This window comes from Harpegnathos saltator, unplaced genomic scaffold (genome assembly GCF_003227715.2).
Source record: "Harpegnathos saltator strain DR-91 unplaced genomic scaffold, Hsal_v8.6 scaffold147, whole genome shotgun sequence".
Taxonomy (NCBI): domain Eukaryota; kingdom Metazoa; phylum Arthropoda; class Insecta; order Hymenoptera; family Formicidae; genus Harpegnathos; species Harpegnathos saltator.
In genome coordinates, this window is record NW_020229925.1 from 134,357 (window position 1) to 157,373 (window position 23,017).

General features: G+C 52.3%; 1 protein-coding gene across 6 annotated transcripts in view; it reads left to right on the forward strand.

Annotated features, from left to right (window-relative positions):
- The window catches only part of Axn (protein axin), a 28,345-nt gene extending 6,029 nt beyond the window's left edge, over positions 1-22,316 (forward strand). For 2 of the 6 annotated variants that reach the window (XM_011153940.2, XM_011153941.2), the window contains exons 3-9: positions 17,187-17,342; positions 17,473-18,271; positions 18,743-18,907; positions 19,149-19,825; positions 19,907-20,223; positions 20,407-20,708; positions 20,869-22,316. In XM_011153940.2, coding sequence (XP_011152242.1) covers positions 17,255-17,342; positions 17,473-18,271; positions 18,743-18,907; positions 19,149-19,825; positions 19,907-20,223; positions 20,407-20,708; positions 20,869-20,995 — 2,475 coding nt within the window. In that variant the 5' untranslated portion in view covers positions 17,187-17,254 and the 3' untranslated portion in view covers positions 20,996-22,316. Of the gene's footprint in view, positions 1-14,668; positions 15,056-15,534; positions 15,813-15,913; positions 15,981-17,186; positions 17,343-17,472; positions 18,272-18,742; positions 18,908-19,148; positions 19,826-19,906; positions 20,224-20,406; positions 20,709-20,868 lie in introns of those variants that run through there. The other 4 variants (XM_025296547.1, XM_011153942.3, XM_025296548.1 and 1 more) reach the window with 4 other exon arrangements.
- The last annotated feature ends 701 nt before the right edge of the window (positions 22,317-23,017 follow it).

The window sequence follows — 23,017 nt, forward strand, 5'->3', positions numbered from 1 at the left end:
AGGAGAGAGGAGGAACTCCCTTTAAAGTGTCGCGTCTTTCTCTCTCGGGTTCCCCTCTCCCCCTCTCTCTCTCTCTCTCTCTCTCTCTCGGGCGAGCGATACCGCCGTCTATCCCCCAACCCACTCACGCGCGCGAGATGTGTGTGTACCGTGCGTGTATCTCCAACGCTATTCGTCGGCGTCTCTCCTTAGCCGCGACTTACCGTAACTGGACCGGCTCGTCGTCCATCGTCCACCGCGTCGCGTTACGACGCGTTGGAGTTCCGGCCGTTCCTCTCAAAGTTACCGAATGATCGTCCAGAGGAACATTCCTCCCCTCTCTGCCCGCCCGTCGTACGCTGAATAAATGGAGCCTTTGCGCTTCCAGCTCCGGATCGAAAAGAAATCGACTGGCTCGCGACGCGCTGAAAATTTCACTCGCCGAGCGGATCACAGTCGTTTGTTGAGTCGTCGAGTTTCCGACAACCACTTGCTGCATCCTGAAATTTCCTTTCCATTAAAGTGCGCGCGCGTGAGACGTTGCTGTTTTTTTTTTTTTTTTTTATACTAGGTCCTAGATTAAAAAGAAAATTGCGCGATTACATTGCAGGATTAGATTAGGACAAATATTCATTCACCATAAAAAAAGAAACACACATACAATCACAGAGTGCGTAGATTAATCAGACAATTAATCGCGATATATTTCTTCAACTTGGAGTAATTGTGAATTTGCGACAACCTGGCGCGGTGGATCTTCCGAGGTTCACGCGTCATCACATTTCGAGAAGGATATTTACTATTTGAGAATAATCCTCATCGCTCGAAAGTAACCGTCGGTTGGCCTTCTATTTCTTCTTCTTCTTCTTCCTCTTCTAGAGAGAGAAAGAGAGAGAAACAAGCTCGAGGCCAAAAGTCTCAAGAAACGAAATCTCGCGATCGCTGCCGGCGACGCGAGCCGGAAACGCTGGCCGCTCCCCTCGGGGGCGCATCAACCGACGTCGGGGCGAGGAGGCACAAACTGCGTCGCCGTGGAGTGATCCACGTTTGATCCTTCATCTACTGCCGCTCGCGTGCGATAATTGCCTGCATTGTTGAGCGGGCGACTCGCGCGCGTGATATCCTCCTCCTCGCTCTTTGCTGTTTGTCCGTCTCCGGCCGGTGCTCCTCCCGCCCCGCCGCGGCGGCGGCCTCTCTTTCTCGCCCCTTCTCGGTTTGTCTCTCGCCACTTCTCCGACTCTCGTCGGTGCGTCGCATCGGTGGCACCGCTCCACCGGCGGCTTTGATTCGCGTACGTATCGCTTAAGCTCGCGCACGACAAAGCCAACGACGGCCGACCGGGCCGACGCTAATCGTCCGGTGAATTCGAAGTGCGCTCTCTCGCTCGAGTGCCCTCGCTCTCGGCCGAGCGAGCGAGAGCGAGAGAGAGAGAGAGAGAGAGAGAGAGAGAGAGAGAGAGAGAGAGAGAGAGAGAGAGACTGCCGACGCAGTCCCCGGGGCGCCCCGGCGAGGATCGCGCACAATGAAGTACACAGCGTCCCGCGGCGCTAAGTAGAATACTTTCGGCATTCCTCCTTGGGATACTCCCCGACAAATTGTCTCGGATCTCTTCCGAAGGCCGAGGAAACACGTCGCACGCAGGAAACGTGCGGAACCTCCGACTTTCGAGACGAAAGCATTCCTTTCTCCCTCGCGCTGTTGTCGAAATCACTGCGGACTCTTGTAAGCGAATCGACGACGAAAGTGGCGGTTCGAAAGGAAGTTTGCACAACTCGATCGGAACGGCTGTAATCGATGCTCTCGCGCTGCATTTCCTTCAAAGGATTCAGATCCACACGACTTACAGCTGCCTCGCGCAACTTTGCGGAGTTGTCTCTCGAGGCTTCCGTTGCGCACGGGATTAGAAGAAGTCGGTCTTTGCGACGCAAACGTCGGGCCAATCGTCGGGGGAAGTTTTGGAAAATCGGGAGCAGACGCAGATCCTTCGGCTCGGTTTATCCCGCGGTAAGGACCTCGGCTTTAGGAGGCGGTTACGGCGAATCTCGCGTCTCGAGGACAAAAGCGGAGCGCGCGGCATGTAAATTTTTCAGCGGTGTACCGGAAGGGACGGCGGAAGCTATTGCCTCCTTAGCCGGCTCGCTGAATCTTTTAACGCCGGTAAGAGGCAAATCTGGTGGCGCTTAATCCCGCGTAAAGGACGATTCGACGCTGAGTCTCAGCGGCGCGGCGGGAAGTTTCCGCGCCGTCTACCTCGCGCCCGTCGAAACCGATCAGCGCCGAAACGCGCGCGGACTATGCATCTTTCAGCCGGCGTAAAAGAAAGCTCGTAAAACGTGCGGAGAGAGAGAGAGAGAGAGAGAGAGAGAGAGAGAGAGAGAGAGAGAGACTCCCGACGATAATCCGCCGGCGTTTCTCGTCGAAAGCTTAGACGCTTTCCGAGCGTAAAGCGCCGTTTCGAATTCCAGTTTGGAGACGAGCCCTCCGTGATTTTCGTTTCAACCCCTTTCACGACTTCGTCTCGGGATTTTTGCGCGCTCGCTCTCTCTCTCTCTCTCAACGTCCAAGGAGATTGCCCCGCAGGCTTTTCACGTAAAGTCCCGACCACTTGTCGATCGGGATTTACCCCGCGGTCGAGTCGAAGGGGCGGAGGACGGGGGGAGTGTATCTCGCTCGACCGAGTCGCGGTATTCTCTCTCCGTGTCCCCTCCGACCGGTGCGGCGATCCCGTTAACGAACGACGCCATTAAGGGCGCATTAACATATAATTTTCCGTGAGAAATTATAGGCGACTCAGCGCCGAGTTGCTTTGCACGGTGTTTATTACGCGTGTCCGCGGCGGCGCGCGAAGAGAGAAAGAGAGAGAGAGAGAGAGAGGTGCGGGAGCGCCGCGCTGGCGTCCGGAGTCGATTGGCGGTGGCTGAAGGGGGGAACGTCGGATCTCGAGGGGAGCACAGCAGCGGCGGGGGGAGGCAGAGGTTTTAAATCGCGTGATGTGTTAGTGCATTCATGCGAATCCACATCGGAGGGACGAGGAGCACGCGTGTGTGGGATCGCGTGCGGCGGCGAGATCAAACGAACACGCTCCGTCCTTCTCTCTCTCTTTCGCTGTTTCGTCCCCTCTCCTTGACGCTTCGTCCGTCTCTTTCTCGCTTCAACCGTCTCTCTTTCCCTCCTCCCCCCTCTCCCTCTCTCTTTCTCTCTCTCTCTCTCTCTCTGTATCTTTATCTTTCTCCTTCTCTCTCCGTCCACCGTCGTCTTCGTCGTGGCCTCTCCTTTCCTTTCGGTCGCGCCCGAGCTCGCAAACACGCTACCAGTTTCTCACTTTTGCTCGAAGCGAGCGAGCGTCTCTCTTCTTTCTCCTCGACGATGACGGCGACGGCGACCCGACTCTCTTTCGCCGCTCTCTGCCGCGTCCTTTGCCTCCTGCTTTTTTCCCTCTCCCTCTCTGCCTTTCCTCTTCCTTCTTTCTCTGAAGCCGGCGAGTCGTGCCAGGCTGTCGCGCGATTCCATTATTTTATCGCCGATAGTTTAATTTCCATTAATTACCGTGCGCGCGGCTAACGTAATTCCGTGGCGGATCCCGCAAGGTCGTTTTCTCGGCCGTGTCCGCGGCCCGATGATTTACAGCTGCTCCGAAACCCGCTCCGACGTCCGTCCGTCGTGCCTGTGGAATTCGAAACGCGCCAATTTGAAAGTTCGATCGTCGCTCGAAAGTCCAACCCTCGTGGTGGAATAAGTAGGAACTGCTGATCCGGCGCGCCGCCTCGAGCGGCTGAAACTAGACAAGATGCTCCGCGATTTTTTCTTTTCTTTCTTTTTTTCAAGAGCTCGCGTAACGGGGTCGGTCATTCTGTGTACCTGACAATCTCTTTAAATCGGCATTTACCGGGCTCGATTTGATTGTCGGGACGCCAGTTGCCAAGCTGCCGTGCGCTCGAATCGCGCCGGGAAATGCTAAATCGCGTTGCATTACGGCGCACCGATCCGAGCTTCCTGGCCGGAGGGGTCTCCCGACGAAATTCGCAGATTCGATATCTCTCTCCCCTCCCGCTCCTCTTTCTCTCGGTCGGCAAACCGCGATTATTCCTTTGAGATCAAAATTAGGATCAATTCTCTCCTTTTTCTCCTTCGTTCAACACGACGTTGATTCTTCGTACGTGAAGAACGAAACAGAGAGAGAAAGAGAGGGAGGGAGGGGGAGAGAGAGAGAGAGAGGAGAGATGCCGGCTGTGCTACAAACGGCCGGGAGAAAATTAATATAAAGCACATCGATGTGAATCTGCTTTCTCTCTCTCTCTCTCTCTCTCTCTCTCTCTCTCTCCCCTTCCTCCCTTTCTCTCCCTCCCTCCGAGACACGTCGTATATACACGTACGTGTATCGCTATCTCCCGAGATCGAGTGTCATTCGGCTTCTTTCGTTGACGGTCCGACGTCGACACGGCCGAAATGCTGACACCTTTTAAGTCGCCGACTTCCTTCCCCTTACGCTTCCTCGCTGCCCCTCCGTCGCGCACGCCGCCGTCCTTTGGTCTTTCGTACGTTTTCTTTGTCCTCTTCCCGACTGTCACGCGAATTTGTCGCTCGATTATCGCTGGTCACGTCGTCCTATTCTTCGACGTCTCTCCGTCGGCCGGGGCCTTTCTTTATTGTTGTTGCGGCGAAGAGGGGGGGAGGGGATATTGCGTTTCGATAAAGGCAAACGATATAACGCGCTGCGTCGCGTCGAGGAGGGCGATAATCACGTTTCGCCCTCCCCCCGGCCCCTCCACTGTCTACCTCTTCTCGGGATTCTCGAAACTTATCTCATGTAGAAATCGCACATAATGCCCGCGCGTCCTGTCTCTACGTTACACTCTTCATTATCTTCCATCTGATCCTTTTGCGGTCGCGACCCGCCCTCGAATTCGTTACGCACCGGCGGGACGTATTTGGCGATAATCGGCCGATAATTGAAAGGAGCGCCGTACGCGCGAGCGAGATTATTATTTATCTCGCGCGCGGGCGCGCGCGTGCAAAAAGCCGCCGCGCCGAACGGTACCGACGAAAAATCCGAGTTTCCGTTTAAAAATCCTCTTAAGAATTTGCCCTTGTACCTGGACCCTATCACTTTTTTGTTCCGCGTCCTCGTCCGCCGAGATCTCTCAAGAAAGAAAGAGCGAAGTGGGCTAGCGGGGAGCGGGATGAAGAACGGGGAAGGGGGCATCGGTTCGCGAAGGATGGCCGTGGGAGGGGAAAGGGCAGGGGAGGGGGGTGCAGCGCGGCGGAAGAGAAGAAAAAGAGAGGCATACCGTGCGCGAGGGGAAAGAGAGCGAGAGGGAGAGACGGAGATAATGCTCGCTCTCCCTTGACTCTGCGGTCCACTGTAGTTTCAGTCTCACCGTGTACGTTGCTGCGTAGGGTACAGGTCTTGACACGACGGCCTTTCTTCGTCGCCGCCGCTGCCGCCGTCATCGTCGTCGTCGTCGTCGTCGTCGTCTCGTTTCCGCGTCCTCGTCGCGGTGGGCTCTCTCGGTGAGCGAACGCTCGTCCGTCGTGCGCGAACACGCGGTCGCGATCAGGACGAGGTCGCATTCGCGTCAACGGTCAGCGGATGTGGTGTTCGAACACTCCCGAAGAAGTTTCACACGTGACCTTCCTGCGGAACCGGCGAGGAAAGGTGAGGGGCGACTTTTTCACCGTCCGGTGATTTTCAACGATCGACGTAACTCTGGTGATTTTTACGTCGATGTGAATGCGAGAGCCGGACGCTCGCTCGGACGCTTGACTCGTCGCTTTGAGGATAGATCCGTGAGGGTGAGAGGAGGGAGAAACAGACAGAGAGAAAGAGAAGAGAGAGAGAGAGAGGGAGAGAGAGCCGCGTCGGGAGACTTCGATGCCTCCGTTTGGAAAATCTCCGCGCGAATGCTGCGCTCAGCCGGGTGCGATACTCGTACGGTCGATCGATCGATCGATCGGCGGATAGCGAGCCGTTACATTCTCGATCTCTTCGATCGAGCGGAACCACCGGTGGGATTTCTTCACGCGCATTCCACGGATTTTTTCGTCGCGCGGGGCAGTCCACCGCCGCGCGGGAGGAAAACGCAGAAGCTCGCGCGGCTGAGCGCGCTCAGGCTCGTGTGATCTCGTGGACCGTGGAAGATTATTCTCCCGAAGAGGAGAAGGTTCGGAATTGAAGCCGAACTTTTGTTCGCTGGAGAGAAAAGCCACGAAGCTTCGCGCGTGGAAGGACGAGGATGACGTTTGGGTTCCCGGCGAATCGACGCGCGTCGCGCGTGTGGCAGCGAGTATCCAAGTGTGAGGTGCGATAAAACTCGTCAGGACGACAGGAGGAGGATGACACCTGCGTCTCGCGGTGGTTGTGCGCGCGACGCAGCCAGTGGACTTTAAAAAAAACACAAAAAGGAACGCAGGAGCGAATCACGGCTCTAACGGGCACTGGCCGCAGAGAGAGAGAGAGAGAGAGAGAGAGGCGCATCCCGACGGTGATGATGAACGAGTCGCGCCGCTGCGCTCCCTCTTCCATGAGCCGGCGCCGAGCGAAGGTATTAATTGCGCTGAATTACGGAAGACTATTAATTACGGCGCGCCGAACGGATCATTAATTGCGGCATCTGCCGTTCAGCCACTTCCGCCCTGCGGATTCTCGCTATTGTCGCGCGCGCGATTCTCGAGACCGCGCGTCTCCTCTCTCTCTCTCTCTCTCTCTCTCTTCCCTCTGCCCCTTCCCTTCTTCCCGAGTTTCTCCGGATCCTCGCAGCTGTCACGCTCTAATCCGCGCGCTTCGCACCTCTGCATGATCTTCCGCGCGGTCTAATGATAATTCTCAATATTTACGAATTCGTCCTCTCCTTTGTAGACGCTTGCCGACAAGCGCCGCGTGTTTCCTCGGCGTGTCTCCGCTCGGAGAGTGAAAACAGAGAGAACGGCGCGTTGTTTATTCGCCTGTGTCTTCCGCAATTTTCACGCTTACCCTCATCGACGTCGAAGCGTCATCGCGATTCCCTGGAACCGCTCGGCGTGAGTCTTTGACAGACCGAAAGGTTTCACAGGTAGCCATTTTTTTTTCCCCTTTTTTTTTTAGCCGGGTCGGGGCACCGACTCTCGGTTGGTACTGCACTGCGCATCGTCCTTGCCGGCCGCCACCTGGGGGGCGAGCGGTCCTTCAGAAGTTCCTTTGAAAGATTCGCAGCTCGACGGACATAATACCTCCGTAAAGTCATCTGGCGATAGCGGTGACACGCCTTTGACCGCTTCGTCTTCCGCCGCGCGGTATCGTCCCATGTTGCTCGTATCGGTTATCCTAAGAAACGTGTCCTCGCGGACTTTGCGGCGAGAGAGACAGAGAGAGAAAGAGAGAGAGAGAGAGAGAGAGAGAGAGAGAGAGAGAGAGAGAGAGAGAAAGAGAGAGAGAGAGAGAGAGAGAGAGAGGAGAAAGGCCTCGAATTTTATTCGGGGAAAAAGAAAAGGCGGTCACCCCTGTTCGCGCGCTGTTCGTCGTTGGACCGCGAATTTCCTTCCAGGCAATCGGCGGAATTGCTGCCATCCGCTCTTTATTCCTTGAAAATTAATTTCTTCTTGTTACCAGCGGCGGCACTATTAGTCGCGACTGACATAGCCATTTTGTCTCCGTTATTCTTTCGTCATCCGACCGCGAGTAAGATCCGGGCGCATCGCGCCAAACTTTTTTCTGTGTTTCCTTCTCGGTGTGCAGCAATTAGCAGATACACATCTGCTAATTAATAACACATCGAACGTCTCGAGGAGCCGCCGACTGGTCGGTCCTGCGCCGCGCAGCAGCCTCAAGGATCACCGGTGCGCGCAGGAATTCACGCACGAAATCGCCACGGCGATATGCGCGGTGTCGCGTGGGCGCGCGCGCGCGCGCGCGCTCTCCGAGGCGACCGACTCCCGTAGAATTCGGATCTTGGTTTTAATAAATAGAGACTCGGAGCTATGAAAGGGTTAAATGGGGATGTAAGGCGGCTTGGGAGGGGCAGGGGGCTCGGACACGTCCGCGCTCGGGCGCGTAAAAGAGATTTCGCCGACGTTGCTCTCCGCAGACGAGCCGAAGGGACCTCCGGATAGACGAGAGGAACGGGATAGAGAGCGAGGAGAGAAGAAAGAAGGGAGGATCGTGAGCGCGGCGGAGGGGAGGGGGTAGGGCGGGAGCGGAGAGGGTTAGCTGAAAGGGTTAGCTGAATGGGAGCCGTGTGTATGCTTTCCTCGTTTGAGAAGCCTCGGATCGCCCAGGGCCGTAAGGGAATCACGCCGCGCCACCGACTCCGCTCTCCGCGATAAACTGTCCGCGTAATTATTTAACACCCGTTAAGCGCGCCGAGCCGCGACGACGTCGCGGCGATGACGTCGTGGCGACGCGGTGCGCGTCCGAGCCGCCACGACGGCGGCTTTACACGCCGGTATATGGGGCAATAGTAAGCGGCGGTCGATCGGTCTTCTCGCGAGCAGAGCAGCGTTCATGCGGTCTCTCGAATCGATTGCGGAAGGTTCGATGACATCCCGATACACAGGGTGAGCCGAAAGACGCGCGGGGAATCTCGAGGAGGCCGTGTGCGCGCGCGCGCGCGCGCACTTCGGGATACGCACTCGACCGTGAGTGAAAACGGCGGCGCGGTCTGTAAGCGCGCAAACGCGCGCGTAGGGACCGTTTGTTATTTTCGACATTGTCCGCCGGTGGTAGCGAGACGAGAGCGAGACACGCGTGTAGGTAGCAGCAGCCGTCGGTGATGGTGGTGCTGGTGACTGACGTTGTCGGCCCCTATCGGCCCGATGAATCGAATTTTCAGTTTGTCGGATCGCGCGGCGTCCCTCGACTCAAAGGGAAAGACGGAAAACTTATACCTGCGCGCTGTGCCGCTCCTTCTGAGAAACATCTCTGTTTGGGACGCCGCTATCTCCCGTCGATCCCCGATAGAGTTTGGGGGAAAAAAATGCTGCTTGTAATCCAATCGACTCTCAGCCCCGACACCCGTATAAATATCCCCCGCCCCTTGCCATCCGTGTATCACGGAGACGATTCCCCATGGGTTGATCCTGCGTCCATCGATCGCGCTCACTAGCTCCCTCTATCTCGATCGCGCGCGCGTGAATCTCGCCGCATTCAGCGGCGCAGGTGCGATCGGCAAAAATTAACGTCCTCATGAACCACCGGCGGGGCGGCGGCTTCTCGTTACACGCCGTAGGGGAAAGTAACACCGCTAACTCGCGCGGAGGGACGGCGGGGGAATAAAAATCCGAAGTTTTCGTCTCGGCTTTTCATCTCGCGCTGCAAAGCGCCGCGCTATAATTAGAATTTCAAGTGCTTCGAAGAACACGCTTTCATCGACCGCCCGTCGTGTTCCGTCGGTCTTGACGAGCCGTGCGTCGCCTCGCGCGCACCACGTCGTAACCACCGCCACCATCACCAGAGCGCCCGGGGACCGACCGGCTCGCTCTCTCGGCTTCGCTTGCGATCTCTCGAACGTGGCCGGGACACCCGTTAGACCGCGCGTGACGAGGGAAGGGCCCCGAGACTCTCTCGAACGGCGCGCGGCTCGCCGAGCGAGGCGTTCCGAAAACCTGTAATTACGGACCCGGCGTACATCAAGCGGTGCCGCCAGTCGCCAGCCGCCGAGGCCTACGTCTTCCGTCTCCCTTTTTATATCCGTTTCTTTTCTCCGCCTTTCTCCTGCCTCTCGCTCGCGCTTCTCCGCTCCGCCGGTCCTCCCCGCGCCTCGCATTCACCGCAGGGCCGTACTCGCGCGGGAGTAGCGAGCGAGAGAAAGAGAGAGAGAGAGAGAGAGAGAGAGAGAGAGAGAGAGAAAGAGAGGGAGGGGGGAGGATTGCGGTGTCTCACGAATATTCGCCGGAAATGAACTTTTCTTCTCGCTCTTGTCGGCGGGAATCTTTCCCGCCGGCTAAGCAGTCGGCGAAATATGAAAGAGAAGTTTCCCCGTCTCTGGCGCGAATTCGACGAATTATCGAAAGTTCCGTGCGGTCCATTTTCCAAAAAGCCGTCCGAAAGAGAGACAGAGAGGGGCGGGGGATAGGACGACAAAATGATTCGTTCTACTCACGTTCGCAAGGCGGCGGCCGCTCTCTTTTCTTCGAGCCGCCAGATTGCGCGCGAGTGAGACTGACAGGGCCCCGGTTCGGTGGTCGGTCCCGGGGGCGCTAGTGCGGACCGCAGTGTGTACGGCACTGCTCCTCTTCTCTCGCCGCGCGCGCGCGCGCGCGCGTTCTTTCTCTTTCTCTTCTTTTCTTCCGAAAGTACCGCCGTACCTGCGCGCCGCCGAGGTCCGACTCTTACCTATACGCCTCCAACTCTGCTCTCCTCTTCGCGCTTGTGCGTTCCTTCTCTCTCTCCCGTGTCATTCCGCTTCTCCTTTGCTCCCTCGGCCGCCGCCGCCGCCGCCGCCGCGGCCGCGCCGGTACCCCCGTCGTTCCTGTCTTCGTGGTAGTTCGGTCATTCGAGCAGTGTCTTGACCTCCAGCTAGGCGCTGGAGCGTTTTTCTCCGTGCGATCCGCGTGCACAAACGCGCGGACAAACGCGGCGCGAGAGGCGAAATTCTTCGGCAAAATTCGCGCTCGCTCGGCTCGAGTTGGCAAGAAAAAAGATTAATAATCTCTCCGCTATGCGAATCATGGAAATTGCCTGTAATTAGTCTGGTAATGGGGATTATATGTTGCGCGAAGGTTAGATAAGATTTAATGGACGTGCTAATTCCTCCATTTAAATAATACGATTTTCTTTCGTGTAGTCCCGCCGACTGTGACGACGACGCGGCCGATCGCTCAACAAGTCGTCAATGTCGCGTTTAATTATTCAGTCGGTGCAAACGCCACCTTCTCCCGTTGCCGTTCAATATGCTAATTGCGCCTCGGCGCTTTCGGCGGCGGCGATCATCGGGGACGAGAGAGAAAGAGAAAGAGAGAGAGAGAGAGAGAGAGAGAGAGAGAGAGGAGACTCTCGCGCAGTTTCTCCGAGGAGAGCAGCACGACGACGACGACGACGACGACGAAGCGTTCGTCGTCGATCGCGACGCACAAAAAGCCGGCGTGTCAACGGCGGCTGCATAGAGAGAGAGGTACATCGCCGGATGGCCTTTAAGATTCCTCTTGGTCGGCCGATGCCTTTCTTCTCTCCCGTCGCATCGCTCGTTCGCTCGCTCGCCCGCGTCTCGTTTTTTGAAAGAATCTTAATCGGTCGCCGATAAACGGCCCCTCGGCGATCGGGAGCGACCGGCCGCGCTCGCTCGTGGACCGTTCTCGCGTTTAATCCTTTTAGCTCTCTGGTCGCCCGTTGCATTTTTATTCGGAATCAATGTCGTCGGGAGGCGGGAGGGCTCCCCTCGGAGAAACGTGGCGACTTTGTTGCAAAGAGGAGGAGGAGGGCGTTAAACTTGGTCGCAATAAAACTAAAGGCCAACGGACTCGACTCGTCATTTCAGCCGCGCGTCGACGACTAAAAAGCGCGACAGCACTTTTCCACTCGGCGGTGACAGACGAGAAGTCGATCGCGCGCGCGATTCGTATCGAGGGAATCGGCAGCAGAGAAAGAGAAGGAGGACGTGGACGAGGTGGTGGAGGTGGGGAGACAGAGACGGAGGCATCGAGGAGAATCACGGGCATTATTCGAGTGGCTTCGGATGAGCAAATCATTTCGATGGTCCTCCACGAAGCGACGACGGCTTCAAAGCGCGTTCTCGACGGTCCCGTTGCGCGTATCTCACCCGGGCAAAAAAGGATCCGCTCAAATGTGTTCAGCGTGTGCAGCCGTCAATTCTCGCCCTCTCCTCCTCCCGCCCACCCCGCCGTGCCAGCCCTCCGCGAGAGCGGACCAATTGCGCGCGCGCGCGACGCGCGTTACCGGCCGCGCGGCGCACCACGTGCGCCACGTTATGTTATTGTTATCATTATAAAAATATCGCGCTCGCGCGGTATCCTTGAAGCTTGCCGGTGGACAGGCCTAATCTCCTCCGAGAGCCTTCGGCCCGAATGTTGACTCTCCCGGCCGCCTATCGGCTGCTTTATCGCGGGGAACGTCGCGGATAAGATCGCCCGTTGATAAGCGACGTCTTATCGGCGTGGGAACGTTTCGTCTCGTAGCGCGACGGCCGTTTCTCGATTTCGACGTCGACGGCGGTAACGACACCCTCGCGGGAGAGAGAGAGACTCTACCTCTCGATCTCGCGGTTATCGACCGCGTCGCTTCGCGTCCCACAGCCTCCCTTATCCGCGGTAGCCCGAAACCTCTTCCTCTCGGGTCTGCTATTAATCCGCAATTTTTCCGGAATCCCGTCCGTCGTGAGGACGCGCAAGTTTGTCGAGGATTTCAGGCTCCTCTCGAGGTCTCGCGAGGTTTTTCGCGAGCGAAGGTCACAACGCAAACTCGCGTATATTATTCGCCGACGAATCGAGCCACGTGTCCCGATCGACCGATACCGAATCCGGATATCGGCGGTGACCGGAAGCCGCCGCAGCCGCGGCGCAAATTCTTTGTGCTTAGAATTGGAAGTCACAGGAGTGTGAATTTTAATATCATCGCCCAGCCGGTGGGGAAAGCCGGAGGAGGGGGGTTTCTCGCGCGAACAGACGCGGGAATTCTCTCGCGGGTGGGATTCGCGCGCGGCTTCGGCGCGCACGCTTCGCCGGATCTTAATATCTTGTCGAACGTCCCGGCTGTGCCTCCGCGGTATTTTTCCTTCCGCGGTGTCTCCCCTGGATCTTTGCGACGACGACGGCGCGGCGTCGCGTCGACCACGCGCGAAATTCGGACGGCGATTTCACGCTGGACGAAACCGCCCGCGACTTTATCCGGCCGCGGAGTCCGCGAGAACCGATGTCTCGCACAATGTCCGAGAATTTTCGAGGAAAATGAAACGACTCGATAAAATACGTGAGTCCATAACTGTAAAAAGAAACTATAAAAAAAAAATGAAATTAATTTTTAATAAAGCGAATGTTTTATGCTGTGTCTGAGAAGCCGAGAAGCTCCAAAGTTGCTCTCGTCCGAGCTTTCGAGGAAAAAACGAAACGATTCGATAAAATCCATAAGTCCACAACTATAAAAATTATAAAAAATTGGGAAATCAATCTTTAGTAAAGCGAATGTTTTATGATGCCATGTCCGAGTGCCGAGAAGCTTCAAAATTACTATAAATTGAGAAATGCAACTAAGACCATAGAAATGGCAAAATTAGTTTGATGGCGAATGAAGCAACTATTTCTCATACGAGATCTACTCATTAATCAAAGGTCACCCAATTTTCGAAACTAAGATAAACTTTTTTATATCAATATTGTTGAACGATGTCATATGTCGCCATTAGTACATTACTTTCCCAGATCAATCTATGCATTATGATCGCATGTTTATACGACAAATTAAGATTTGTCTTAATTTAACCTAACTCACTGCAATGTAGTTGCTCCATTTTCTAATTTAGAGCCCTATTGGAAACAGCGACATTTTAACGCTGGTAAATATATGATTACAGTAGACTCGTCTGGAAAAGTAGTATCAACGATGCACAATATTGTTTAAACAATTTTGGCATTAAACTTTTTGTCGGCGGGAATCTAGAAAGGAATTAATTCATTTGGAGTACTTTCGCCGAAATTCATATTAATAAGGCAAGTGTGTGTGTGTGTGTGTGTGTGTGTGTGTGTGTGTGTGTGTGGTTTTGGAAAGTTCATCCTCAGGGTGAAATCAACTTTCGCAATAACACATACGGCGATCCTCGTCTCGACGAGGTCTCCTCAGCGGTCGGCCATTAAAGGAAAACGCGCTCGGATGGGACGCGTACGCACAGCGTGCGCGCGCGCGCGCGCGATTGCCGGAATCGCCGAGACGGAACAGGTTAATACACTTTCCGTCTCGCGAGGGTTAAGGCCATTAATGATAAGGCACGCTGGTGTTGGTGGCCGGCGGAACACAGAGATAACCGTTCGCAATTCGTTAGCGCGCGTCGAGCGAGCCTAATCACCGGGGCCCACGGCGCGAATATAATAATTTTAATTTGCACCTTATACGCCTCCACGCTCTTCCCCCCCCCCCCCCCACTTTATGCTTGCCTAATGACGTTCGTCGTTGTAATTATCCGAGACGCGCCGACGCTAACATATAATTAAAAGTTGAAAGTGACGCGCTTCTTCGCACGCGCGGCGAACTATCAGGACACGACGCGGCGCGCAGGGCGCGAGAGTGTCATCTCCTCCTCCTCCCGCTCGATGGGAAAAGAGGGAGATAAGCTTCGTTAAATCTTAATTCTAATCTTCGCAATTCACGTGAACCCTCTTGCCTCTGCGTAAGTGGGGAGAGAGACGCGAGTAGAGTCTTTTCCCCTTGGCGGGCGGGAATTTGCGCGATTTTGGCGAACTCCTCCACGAGTGGCGTCATGTTGCAATTTATACTTGTATGCGTCTATTTTGACACGTTTCTTCTGTACTATTGAAACATTTGTATGCGTGTCATTCAATTTCACTCGTATATCTCTCTCTCAAGATGCGTACACGCGTGTCAAATACGTATTATCATTTGCACGCTTGGAAACGCACGATCGGCAAGTTAGTTCCCTAACTTAGCCTCCGACAAAAAAAGCGAGCGCGCTGCGTCCGCGCGACAGATGGCAGCATCGGCAGCGCGAGATGTTTCGAGAGTCGTTGAGTTTTGAAAAATCCCTACAATCGATATAATATCGACGTGAGGATCTCGGCTGCTCCGGTCCGGTCGGTCCGGAATGGCAACAGGCAGGAGAATGACGGGGAGAAAAATGCGCTTCGGTAACGGAAAAGCGAATAACAACGCATCGCGCGGCGAGGCATACCGACGTCGGCGAGCGCGACGAGAGACAGCGTCTCGCTACCACGAGGACGAGATTCCGTCGAGCAATTTCAAGTCCATCCGTTCGAGGATGAGTGCGGAGAAATCCACGAACAATGAGAGGTTCGCGAGGGAATTGATACGAGCGGGAAAGCTTCTTAAGTTAATACCTCGTGGCCGCTGCTGACAAACAGTTTTTTCCCTTTCATCGAGGGATATATCGCGTAGGATCGGTCTGTCGACGCTAGGAAAGAGGTACAATTCGCCGATTCTTACGTCCACCGTTGTTCGAAAACGTGCTGAATGTTTTGAGTGTGATCACCGAGAAATTTGCTTGTAAAACGTGCGCACTTGGTTTACCCGGTTATATTAGTGTATGCAGCAGATATCACATAAATTTACGTTTGTGATTAAGTTATTTGTGCTTTGTGAAAAATGACAGGGCGTGCAGTCTTTGTTAGTATGCAATTTATTTTATTTATCCAGGGTGATTGTGATTTATTGAAAGTTACACAATAACAAAGCAAAGTTGTGGATTCTCAGAGTTGGTCGATGGGAAAACTTTCCCACCAAGTAGTTACTATACAAACTTTATTTATTTAACTATTTATTTAACTATGGAGCATAGTTGTTAATTTACAATGGAAATAATTTGGGCCAAGAGAAATATACAAGCAGATACGAGTATCTATCATAGATACAATAGGTACAAACATTTCAAAAAGATATTGCACGGTGAGTCAGAGTCAATGTAGTTCACCAGGATTCTATATTCTATCCCTACTCTTTCCATCGCTATATCAGTGTGGCGTCAGTCCTGGTCAGGACGCAGCCTTACTTCAGTTTGCCCCCAGACGTGCTATCGATGGTACCGTAAGCTCAGTCTGTATCTTTAACAAAGAAATCTGATCAGTTCAGTGGTGTAGAATCAATAAACTTGTCAGAATCATAATAGGTCCTTGTAGATTTAATAAACTTGGTGGCTGCTTGTGTTAGGTTCTCCGCTACAATGGTATGTACTCTATCTCTTTTCTTTTGACTCAGGTAAATGTGCAGTCAAGCGAGTTGATTCGCTATGACAGCTTCTCATTTCATATTTCTTCCCTTCTAAAGACCCGGATCAAATTTCCACGCTTATTGGAGAGCTATTCCTACTACCCCCAACAACCGTATAACAATGGTAGGCCTTATGAGAGTAGATTTTTATACATGTATGTGTATGTGTGTGTGTATATATATGTGTATATATATATATATATATATATATACAGATACATGTATGTTTTAACTTATAAATTGATAACCAATCTGTCATATGATAAACTTTTGTATCTATACAACACAAAATTCTTTCTAAATTCAATAGATTTTGTGTATGTGCAGTGCATAATGATTAGCCTGAATGTTTTATTGTGATTCACGATACAGTTTATGTTGCATTAACATAATATAAGCAGTAATCACTTGTTAATTGTGTGTGTAGTGGGATTAGATCTCTTGTTGAAGTGGATTGATGCACATTTTCCCCTTGGGTTAGAGCAAGGTCCTTATGAAATCATATTTCTATAGCCCTGCTGTAACAAAGGACAGGCCCTAGAGGTATAATGATCTTTTCTCTGGCAGGTTACCTCTCATCATACAGCTATTAATATTTTTCCACCATATTAAAGCTCAATTCCATTTAATAGAGCATGTTAGAGTCAGGTTTAGACATTTTCAGGTCTGACAAGCGCATTCAGCGTATTGCATTATAGGTTTACGATCAATACTACACAAATGGTCTGTTGCGCAGACCAATAGGGTTGTACATACATATATGAACACATAGAAACGCATCCCTCTGCGCAGCCTGCCAGGAGATGGTTCATGGTTCCTATACTATGCTCCACCCTTAGACTTCCTAACAACGGAAAAAACTCCCTTAGCTGCTTAATTGAGATATGACTCACCGCAGAGCTGGATCGATCCAGCATCCCAGGTTTGCTGGTCCTTTGTTGGTACGCTTACCAGCTCTGCTCTTTTGCAGGCATATATATGACTACGCTGAGATCAATAATGTTTAGCTGACATATTGCACTGTTAATAAAGTATCAAACATGCAATATTTATTTCTTTGGCTTTAGAATTCTATTTGTAGCCTACCTTTACCCCATTGAAATTTAATTCATTAATTATGAAAATTGTTTAATACAATATCCGTGTGTATTATCTAATCTAAGTGAAAGACAATTTGTTGACAGGTGTACCTTCTCCTTCAAGCAAACGTCAACGTGCAAACGTCAATCGTAGCAGAACCACAATTTTATTTAATCACAAAAAATATATATTAAACAAAAATGTAATTTTATCATGCAATCGCGCTCATATCGTTCATTTTCTGTTTTAGGTTGGGACTAACCATGTCCACTAAGAGGCATCGTGGGCGAAAATCAAGTGTAGTTCATAAAATAACACATGAAGGCTATAATAGATAGGATGAGCGCATCTCGGCAAAACGAAGCGCGTTGCTTCAATGAGAACTCTCCCAGGCCGCCAGTGCCAGGTAAAAAGTAGAGCAAACTTGAATTTAATGAGAAGGCAGGAGCGAGCAACCTCACGCACTAATCCGCAGAGTTCTGCCACGTGAGACTGCAATTACATGCTGGTTTTTTTTTCCCTTTTTCTCTCTCCAGGAGAGGAGACCGGGAGCTATGTCAGCAGGATCCGTCCACAGAGTCCCGCTCTGACACCTAGACGTTCTTCTTTCGCAACACCAACGGTTTCTGGTGGTTGCGATGCTTCTGCACCATTGGGATTCGAGCCGGAGGGTTGTTGCGGAACCACTACCATGGAGAGCGATTCTCCCCCTGCTTATGTACGGTGGGCAAGAAATCTGCACTCCTTGCTAGAGGATCCGGTGGGTTTGGAACTGTTCAAGAGGTACCTGGATCAGGAGGGGCATGTGGATCCGCTCAATTTCTGGTTCGCCTGCGAGGGCCTCAAGGAGCAGAAGGACATGGAGAAAATATCCCAACTGGTCAAGCTCATCTACCGGAGGTTTTTTCTCAAGTCTCAGCTGACCATACCGGAGGATGTGATGAAGGAAGCGGATCGGCGGGTCAAAGAAGGCCGCGCCGACCAGAAGGTGTTCGATATCGTGCAGCTGGAAGTGGAACGGCTGATTAATGAAACGACGTATCCCAACTTCCTGCAGTCCGACGTGTACCTGCAGTACGTTCAGTCCTGCCAGAATCCCGACTCTGGCGGTTGCCCGAGCTCGGGCTCGAGCCGTGAGATGTCCCTCTCGTGCGGCCCGAGTTTACTGCCTACCTTGCACGAGGACAGCGAGTTCGTCAGTTCCATGCACAATTCGCACTCGGCCAGCGAGACGCCCGGTGAATTTAGGGAATTAAGATTGACCAAAGATATCCTCATGGCCACCCAGCAGAGCAGGGCGATGGATGTGCGGCCGAAACCGGAGATGTACGCCGGGTAAATGCGCTTTTTCCGTCACGTTATCTCGAGCCTTTCAAGTATTTCGAGCACATCTCACATCATCATCCACGATATACAATAATACGCTTCGAATCAGTTTCTGCGATGAATGCCTTAACAACGCTGGTATTCTTTCTCTGTTTTTTTTTTCTCTCTCTATTCCTTTCTTATTAGAAGCTTGATGTGATGACATTTGCATAATTCAGATTCCGTTTCTTGCGTTTTACATTTTTTTTTTTTTTTATTTTAATTGTTGACCCCTCGAATCTTTGATTATCTTGTTGATATCATCGAGAGGTAACTTGGTTCGCATTCCCCGATGACGTTCTTGACAACGTCAAGTTTCGCAACACTTGTTGAACTGTTAACTCGAAGACTTTCTTTGTTGTTTTTGCGACGTAACCCCCGTTTTTTATTTGCCGTTCATTTAGTTGTTTTCGTTTTGCTGTTTTTGCGTGGCACTTGTAGCATTTACTTGCAACGTGGGGCTAGTCCATATCACATGCACGTATCCAGATTGCACGCACAATATTCCTCCTACAACCCAGTATCAAGACAGGATTCAGAGCTTCAGAGTTTGAGCAGTGATGCACGGACCGAGGTGGACAATATGTCCCTCACCGATGGCTCCGTGTAAGTTATTTTCTGAATTTTATTTGACTTTCTCTCTCTCTTTCTCTCTCTCTCTCTCTCTCTCTCTCTCTCTCTCTCTCTCTCTCTCTCTCTCTCTCTCTCTCTCTCTCTCTCTCTCTCTCCTTCAAGCCCGTACTCGATGTTCCCCAGAATGGGGCCTCCTAAAACGTTACTTTCTCTCTTTCGTGCGCTCAAGCTCGTCACTCGCGTTACGTACATTCGCTACTTACCTTGCCTACAGCGATGGAGCGAGCAGCAGACAGAGGAGCAAAAAGCAATACGCGAAGCAATCTAGAACAATTAAAGAATCTGCGAGCGTGAATCGCGACCCAATGGCGCATCATATCGTCCCGCGGACTCAGCGCGTACCGTCCCACCTCTCGAAGCCGATGACGGCGGAGCAGTTCATGCATAAGCTGTGCGAGAAGCTGGAGATCGTGGCGCGGGAGAGGAAGACGCAGGAGAAATTGGACAAACACCTGCAGGAGGATGACCTGAGCGGTAATGACGTTCCGTTAAAGACGATCAGTAACACCCACAAGACTCTAGGCGACGCGCTGAGGGAGAAGTTGTCGGTGGAGGAGGACAGTGACCAGGCGATCCTCGACGAGCATGTGTCGCGCGTCTGGTCAGACCAGACACCCTTGAGATCTCCCAGGCTCTCGTCGCCCAGGTTACACTCGCCCGAGAGGCGACGAGGCCCCGCGCACAATTATCCACGGCCCTACAAGCAGAGGAAAGAGAAGGACGTGTTCTCCACCTTCTCGGTCGACAGCGGTAATATCCACGACTTCCAAGAAGGCAGCGACCTCGTCGGAGCTGGCTCCATGAGTTCACTAGGCTCGCACCTGCCCAAGTCGAAATCCGTGCCATCCGATTACGCCGATTCCCTCCACAAGCAGGATCTGTATGTTCAAGGTATGCCATCGCGAGAATGTGTGCGCGCGCGAAGCGACGCGCAACGGCGGTCACGATGTAAAATGCACATTCATGTCGCAGGTCATGAGCAGAGATTCCGAAGGTCGGACATGACGAGAAGATCAGCGACGAAGAAGTCGATGACTGAGCTGACTGACAGCGGGGTGAGCGTTGTCAGCGACGTGCCGCCTTCCATTAGCAAGGACACTCGTCTGTTGCCGCGCTTCAAGGAAACTGACAAGAAGATGGACTTGAAGCACAGTAGCCGCCATGGCAAAAGGTACGGCTCGCGTAGCGGCTCCTTGGAGAGGCAGAACAGAGAAACGTGGAGCGTTGGAGTGCCTGCTCAGCCGTTCGTCGCTGACCCGGGGATGCCGCCGTTAACGCCACCTCACACGGTAAATCGTTGTTCCCCTCCCTTTTTTGTTCGCTAGTAACGACTCGCGAGTTTATTTTTGTTCACACAATGTGTTTACAATATATTTACATGTATAATTTATACAACAGCAAATATACACTTGTATACCTGAGGGGGATTTTTGATTGAGAAAGTTGGATAAAAATCTCTTTATCTATTGCAGGTCATACAATTGGAAGAAACGTGTAGGAGGCTAGGAGGCTACCTGGAGGAGAGTAGTCGGGCGCGCACAAGCTGCAAGCAACGGCACCTGAACGCCTCCAAGCAGACGTACGAGCCCGCGTCGCAGGGTCAGCCGTACGTGCAATCTAATCAGTCTACCTTGAGGAAAACGAAGCAAGACGACTTCACCACTGTTGTGTTCAGTTTCTGTGACGAGCAGTTCCCCTACAGGACCAAAATCCCCGGTCACAACGTCACGTTGAAGCAGTTCAAGGAGTATCTTCCCAAGAAAGGGAGCTATCGGTACGTACATCTTGTGGCTTTCATCGATCGTCCAGAGTCTCGTTTTAGTCTCGGAGACTGATAAATGATTCGCTACATTAATTAATCCAGAAGACATTTTGAACGGCGCCATTTTGTGCGGCAGCTTCGCTACGATGATGTTTCTCCTGTTGGCTCGTAGGTACTTTTTTAAAACGGAGTGCGAAGACTTGGACACGAGAGTCATACAAGAAGAGATCACGGACGATGCCGAGGTACTCCCGCTGTGGGAGGGCAAAGTGATGGCGCAGGTTAAGGCGCTCGAGTAAAATAGACTGGATTCAAACAGAGGGGGAAAGACAGACGACCGAGCGGGGAATGCGCGAGAATTTTGACCAAGTGCCGCAATAAATATTTAAGAAATCCGGCGTGCGACAAGAGGAAGAGAAGTGCGCTCGGTATTTATATGTATACACACACACACACACACACACACGTACGCACACGCATACACACGTACATACAATGATTCAGACACACATAAACGCTTGTGACGCGGCCTCTTTTTCTCGTAATCGCCTAAGAGATTAGTTTTAATTGATCGATGAAAAACGAAATATCGAGTCCGAGCTATTGCTCGCGCTCGGAAACGCGCGGATAAGCGAGAATAAAAAGCAAGTAACGAACGGCCTCTCTCGCCACACTCCCTCGGATGGCGACTCTCCTCGCGCTTCTCATTTTCCCATCTACTCCTCCAGAGCTCACTTTTGCACTCGTCAAAACGAAGAAGCGTTCCTTCTTTTTTTCTTTCCCCCTTTTTTCTGTTTTTCTTTTTTCTCCTTCCGAGTTGCTCTAACAAACTTTGCGAATCGCTACAGCGTTTTATTGTACATACAACTAGTATGTAGCGATCTTCGGCGACAGACAACGTTACTCACATACACACACATGCATACACACATTTCGAGCACAGCACAGCAGCCCTTACGAACTACGAAGCTGTCACAGTTTTGTGGTACTGGTAACACACTTCCACGGGGGCAGGGAGGGGAGGGGCAGAACGGGGCGAGAACGGCAACGACGTACCCGAGCATCGTGACCGACTAACAATTTTCTTCCTCTCGACGACTTCCCATAGTTCTCCAAACGACTGTACAAAAGTCCGCGTAGTTGATGATCGCCTTAGTAAGGTTCGCGTAGGCGCTATATAGACTTACGTAGGAAAGGATATTATTACAAATTAGCGTCTAAGGGAGCATATATTACGTGTATTTTACGGTGGACGAGTGTTGTTCAATATACGTAATATATCTTGTGTATACGGGACATGCGCGACGTCTCGAGTGACGTGCTCTGAGAGAAAACGAGAATTGCGAATCACATTTCTTTTTGTTGTGCCACTGTTCACCGTCATCGCGCGTCGTCGTAGTCGTCATCGTCATCGTCGTTACTTGACATTGTGAAACATAAATCGCTCGCTGAAACGCGCGGCCGGCCACGAGTGCCGTGTGCGCGCGAGTGCGGTGTAAAAAAGCAAAAGGAAAAAGGCGAAGGAAAACAAAATGCGGTTCTTACCACTTTGTCAACAACGCGCAATTGGCAGGGCATCGAGCCGGCGAACGCTTCGGTGGAGAGGGAGATAAAAAAAAAGAAATCATTAGCGTTTAGATTGTAATGATGTTTTTATCAGGTGCGGAAATATGTGCCTTTTTAGTGCGATAAGCTCGAGATAAGCCTAAGAGAAGGTTAAGAGATATTTATAAATTGCAGTACAGGGGCCCAATCCAGGCTAGGAGGCGGAGGAGGAGGAGAAGAGCGTTAGCGACGCATATCGGGTGTAATTTTTATCGCTCCTCGAGTCGCGTTCTCATCAGTTTTTCGTTTCTCAACCGCCAAGGCGACACCGTTATCGCGCGTCAAGTGTGCGTATCGTTCGACCCGCGTTCTCTCCGCGAATCAGTTTCTTTCCTCTCGGCGCGTACACCGCGGGCCCGCGCTCGTCGCGCGCTTCCTTTCAACCTCTTCAGCCTCGGTTCACCGAATCTCTCGGGTTCTCGCCAGAAATTCTCGCCGCTGGAGAACTCGTCCGTCGACGTGTAAAGATCGTGCTTCTGAATTTGTGTGTGTGTGTGTGTGTGTGCGTGTGTGTGTGAGTGTGCGCGCATGTGTGCGTGTGGAGAAAAGCGAGAGCTCGTGTAAAAGTAGCAAAGAGATATTTTCTTGGAAGAATGAAACTCGAGGCTGAAGGGATTAAGGTGTGCGCGGCGAAGAGCGATCGCGAAGGACTCGTTCGTTCGCCGCCGCGCGGCCCACGATCGACGGTTCGACTTTATTGTTTTCGCCGAAGCTCC